General features: G+C 40.0%; 2 protein-coding genes across 2 annotated transcripts in view; one reads left to right on the forward strand and one right to left on the reverse strand.

The window, feature by feature from the left end:
* LOC115235328 overlaps positions 1–3,657 on the reverse strand; it is a 4,362-nt gene extending 705 nt beyond the window's left edge. Inside the window, exons 1-2 of the mRNA XM_029807030.1 lie at positions 3,496–3,657; positions 2,598–2,782 (exon numbers count right to left, since the gene is read on the reverse strand). Of these exons, the coding sequence (XP_029662890.1) occupies positions 2,598–2,782; positions 3,496–3,657 (347 nt within the window). The remainder of the gene's footprint in view (positions 1–2,597; positions 2,783–3,495) is intronic.
* Positions 1–5,681, forward strand: part of LOC115235330 — a 108,108-nt gene that overhangs the window by 31,605 nt on the left and 70,822 nt on the right. The window lies entirely within an intron of this gene.

Genomic DNA, 5,681 nt, shown 5'->3' on the forward strand with positions numbered 1-5,681 from the left:
AAGAGCGGTGTAATTCGGCGGTCGTTTGTCATTATCATCCTCGTTATCGTTGTCGGTCTCGCCCCGAGAGTCGGCAGTCTATTCATTAAGTTCGCGATAATACCGGGGGGGCGCGTTGATATTGCCGTGCACGAAACGTTTCACTGTAAACCCGGGGGTTACAATGAGCCCTCGTTCCCGTCCCCTTCCCTCCCCCCTTCCGTCTCTTCTCCGTACAGTATGCTAAACAACCGCGCGCCGTCGTTTCGCGTCTGCCCCCCTCCTGCCGCCTCCACCCTCGCTGAGCAAGCACTGGCAATTAGGCTATGGCTCGGCGCAATTAGAATTAGAGTAACCGTCTCACCCAGGATTAATCCCGCTGCTCAACTCTTAACCGAAACTTTAGTAGATTGGTAGAACGTATATACATACGTCTCGATCGAGAGGGTTGCAAATACCCGACAGTTCGCGAGGGAGGAGGGATGATTTATCCGCACCAAAACGGGATTTTACCCCGGCATGTTAGTGGGATCGACGAGCCGGAATCTCTCGAAGCTTCCTTTTAATGTCTATACTTGAGTAATAAATCCTTTCGCGAGTTTTTTAATCCATTAACATCCACATGCTAAGATTAGTCGAGTTCGTCGGGAATGCGACGCGAATCTTTATTAGAGGTTTAAATATCAATGGAACATTTGTTGCGTTTAACGTAATTCTAACAGAATGTCGGCAAAAAGAGATCCATCAAGATCCGCCAATCTAGACAAGACCGAAGACAGAGACAATGCGCTTAATTTTCTTTCCGTAGATCCTCCGGACTCGCGTACCATTTTGTCAACGATAATCTTCGGTCGTCCGCATGTGACGTATGAAATACGATCCCTCGGGTAATCAAAATTAATAACGGTCGTTTTTATTCCCGCGGATTACTCGACGAGGACGTCTTAAGACGACGGAGCCGCGCTCTCTAAGCCGTGCAATTCCATGGCCGGCTGGCTGGCTGACTGACTGGTTGGTTGGATGCTGAATGCTGAGGATGGTCGTCCACGAAACCGCATCGCGGGGGCGACGCGCGGAATAAAGTATCGCAAGTACGCGGGCATCGTTCGCCAGAATAATGCCGTGCAATTTTTTTTACGTGGCTGAGCGTGCGTCAAACGGCGACAGCCCCATATATTTCTCCGCGGCGTATGCGTTTCGCGAAATAAAACCGCGAGCTCGCGGCGGCGATTCTCGCGTCATCCCTTCGTGTTTCGCGACGCGAGAACGTTGGTTAGTTTCTGATGCTTTTCGCGCCGGGATTTATTCGATTTTGTGGAACGTCATCGCTGCAACGCGCTGCAATTATATCGAAAATCCGATTTAATCGGAGATTACATTAAAATACCCGCTCTCCCGCTCTCACATAATTGTTCACTGTTTTGCGGAGCGAATTCAAGTGCTCCTCTAACAGCTTTCTATAATTGCTTTCACCCCGGTTCTCCCTAAAGAGCAAGTTGCTCCCTGATAAAACATCTGCATTCCAACAATCGTCCTCCGCGACGATATCGTTCGACGGACGTAACGTCATATGGTATAAAGATTGACTTAACTAATGACTTTTTCCAAAGTATTATTCCTAGCACGTTCAAGAAATAATTCGGCAAACGAGGCGAAAGGAAATCATTTATCGACTCCGAGCACGTTTTTGTCGCGTGAACAAGCATAGAACTTTCACGGTGGCATTGATCGAGGAAGCTTCTCTTAATCCACTCGCGAACGCGCATTGTGCGTCGTTTCTTATACCTAAATTATCGTCGTAGCGAGAGTTGGAGAGCGTTTCTCTGCCGCAACCATCCAGCCGTGAAATTCTTTCGTCGCGCGTGTTTCGCCACGGCCAGTGTGTTATCCGGATTTCCCGGATAATCTTATTACGGTCACGCTCGCGTGCGCGGTCGAGCTTTACGAGAGCTTCACGTTTTCATGCGAGCGCGTGACGCGAGTAGCCGTCGAACAAGGAACGTCGATTACGTTGGGGGAGGGGATGTATACTAGATGAATATCATCTTGCCTTAAATTCCCAGCTTTATGATTCTTCTCGCGCGATTCCGATCGCTCCTAAACGAGAATCGTTCTTCGCTTCGAAAAATGGAAACATTTTCTCAATGTCAAGATAAGAAAGGCGGCTCTTCCTCGATATAATAAGTTCGCTTCTATTTTCCTTCGTATTGGAAGACAACGAACTCTTACTCGACAAGTTGCCGAAGCAAAAATCTCACCCTAAGTCACCCTTCGCGCGCTCGTTCAATAGAATTACCATTTTTCCATCGACGGACTTTTTATCGAAAAGAAGAATAAATCTGATCAGTAGAGAAAAACGAAATAGAGTCAGACGCGAAATGCAATGCAACGATGAAATAATTGATTTTCCCGATGGATGACGAAATATCGCGTAATCGTGGGAGTAGCAGTAATCTCGATTTTTCTGTCGCATATTAAAAGTAATGTGACACTTTTACGTTATTATTAATTTATGTGATCTTGTCCGTCCGTGCAGTTATAATACTATAATGTATATAGAGTGAGAGAGATAGAAAAAGGTCGTTAGTTTTCTCTCCTCGTCTGTCTTCCTTACTCACGTTCTTAGCATTAGCTCCACTTTACGATATAATTCTCTTCTGCTTCGACGATGATAAACCTCGGCTGGCTTTCTGTATGGCACGGTATTTCTATGGGGTAGTTCCCACGCCAGCCCGGCGGTGACACCGATGACGAAGATTCCTTGGGGCTTCGAATACGTGCCCATGGTTAGGCAGTAGACGAGCTACGTAATACAGTGAACAAATAAAAGAGAAACGAGAAGGTAAATACGGAGATTAATTTTTATTAAATCGAGTGGAGAATAAAGTAATAATACATTAAAATAAAAAATTTAATCTAAAAAAGTGAGAGAAAAAAATAGATTACTAGTGCTGATTAAATAAAACTTACTTTCTAAGTAATTAATTTATTATCCTGTATAATTTAGTGTATATTGAACGCGGCGTATATTTAAATTAATTATTTACTTGTTATATACGCGTTACTCAGATTAATATTTCTGCCTTTTACGTAGTTTGCTATTACTTGCGGAGGTTGCTGCGCTTATTAGAGTCTTTTAAAACGTTATGCATAAAGCAAGTTACGTTTTATTTAGCATATGAAACTTTCCTAGCTAAACTATATCGAAAATTTATGTTGCGCCATGGTATACAACTTTGCACAAGGCGAAACCCTTTACACGGGCTCGCGTATCGACCTGTCTGGCGCGTTCCGTCAAAACAAAAACACAAGAAGATTATGATTTCATTTTAATAACGGACTCTCCGAATTCAAAGCGAGTGTAACAGGTGCTTTTACGCTTGCCTAACATCTCCCAAGTTTATGCATCGCAAATTCGCGGACTTGACGCGAGAAGAGGCGACCGTAATTGCCATTTTAGCGAGAATGCGCTTCTCTCCTTGTAATATATGTATGTAAAATGAAAGTTTATCTTACTTGAACGTTGCTGCCTTGAGGGAATATTAGATAATTAATGCCAGCTTCTCTCTCGGACCTCACAAGCGAGTCGTTTGGGAATGTCGTCGAGTTTGTCGGTTCTCCGAAACGAAACACGAGAATACCGAGCAAAACGAGATGTCGGAAACGATTGATCAGCATTGCGGTGCACAAATTTCATGTTCCATCGAACGGAGTTTAAGTCCTAATCCTAACTGATAGAATATGCTTGAATTGCGTGAGCGCTCTGAGCAGTGAATACTCGAGAGTAAACGCTAACAACATTCGCGTGTGTCGAAAAGCAACGGTACTCCGGAGCGGTTATCTTAACGATGAGTTAAGCAAAAAATAATTGGCTTTTTGTTCTTGTTTCATCTCTCGAAGAAAATATAAAAGAGGTTTATAAAAATTTATGCAATTTGTATAAAAAACCGTTAATTATCCGTCAATTATCATTGCATTTTTTTTCAATATATATAATAAAAAATTATATATTATTAATACTTATAATATAATATCACAATTTGCCTAAATATTGTTATTTGCACAATATAATAATATGATAATATAATTAGTAAGATCAAGCATTGCAAAAACAATTATTAAAATAGCATTTTAATTGTTTATCAATTACATTAAAATAAAGCATGAGCCGATTAAACATTAATCTGATTCAAATTAGTATCAAAACGTACGGATGCTTTCTATAAATACAATAATTTATTACTTTAGGTTTAGAAAGTCGTTAACTCGTCAGAATAACCTCGTACAATTTATTCGCACAACAATTATTTCATATTTCCGTAGATACATACATGTATTACGGATTACAAAATTATATCAGCGATCCTCCTGCGTTTTTAAGTTTTGCGGTAAACGATCCTGCAATAATTTGATTATCATTGGGATAAATTTCCGGCTAAAATAACTAGGACACGACTAAACCAAGCGCACCGTACATATTATCGAATCAGACTCGTGCCAGTAATCTAATTTAAGCCGAATATTACATGCATCGCAAAATTATATTTAGTACGACGCAACAAAAGCGGAATACGCGCGTGAATGTTATAATAATAATGTCGAAATACCGAGTAGAAAAACGAAATTTTACATCGAAGTGGAAAATATCCAGCTTGCAATTTTTATGACGATAACAATAATTTTTTACGCGCTGCTTTCAAACGAACGTCGAATAATTATCCCAGAATTTTTCAGCTGATTAAAGTATGTATTACGGGTAATATTTTGTTATTAATAAATGAGCGTGCAATTACTATATGCAATAAAAAAATTATTAAATAAATATAGTATTATTTATGTTTGCGACTGACTCTTTTGTCGCGAACGACGGATGAATACTGACATATTTAAACGCGAGGACGTTTGCCGAACAGGAGATTGAATATCGATTAGACGTTTGTTACAACAACGCGGAGATGTATTTGGCATATTTTATTGAAAAAGAAAAAAGAAAAAAAGGAAAACTAACCGCGAGATTCGGAGCGTTCCATCGGAGCACTCTACAGAAATGAACCATAAATCGACGAGAGCCGAGCGACCGTTTTATTAATGCAAAACGTCGTGAAATTATTCGAAACCGCGCCAAAATGAATTACACGTTGCGGAAGTAATGTAATGACCGATATAGAATATTCATAACGCGAGAGTCTCGTGCGAAACTTTCTGAATTTAACCCTGGAATAGTCGTTGACGTTAAATAATCGTTTGTCATCGTGGCCCATCAACATACATGCATGCACACACAATCAAACATAAAAAATGAGGCAGTGCTATATTATCATTAAAAGTTATGTAAATCGCGAAATATTTGCTTATTCGATTGATCAAGCAAATACAATATTTGCGATAAAATATTATCAGAAATTAAGAAAAGCGCGCGAACGGATTGCCATTTATTAAATATTAGCTTTATACGCACATATATTATATGCTACATATTAATACATAGCGACTAATGTAGGACGGCTTGTGGCAAGATAACGATATTAACATATACTTAATTAGTATGTTAAATTAAAATATAATATATGAATATTTAACATTACGTAATTAGATTTTACTCGATTAATGGGTTGCGTAAGCTCATCTCTATTTTATTGCAAATATATTTTCTCTCTTGAAAATGACGCTTCGAATGAAAAAAACAAACGGTAAAACCGCTC

This window comes from Formica exsecta, unplaced genomic scaffold (assembly GCF_003651465.1).
Source record: "Formica exsecta isolate Colony F162 unplaced genomic scaffold, ASM365146v1 scaffold218, whole genome shotgun sequence".
In the NCBI taxonomy this organism is placed as follows: Eukaryota; Metazoa; Arthropoda; class Insecta; order Hymenoptera; family Formicidae; genus Formica; species Formica exsecta.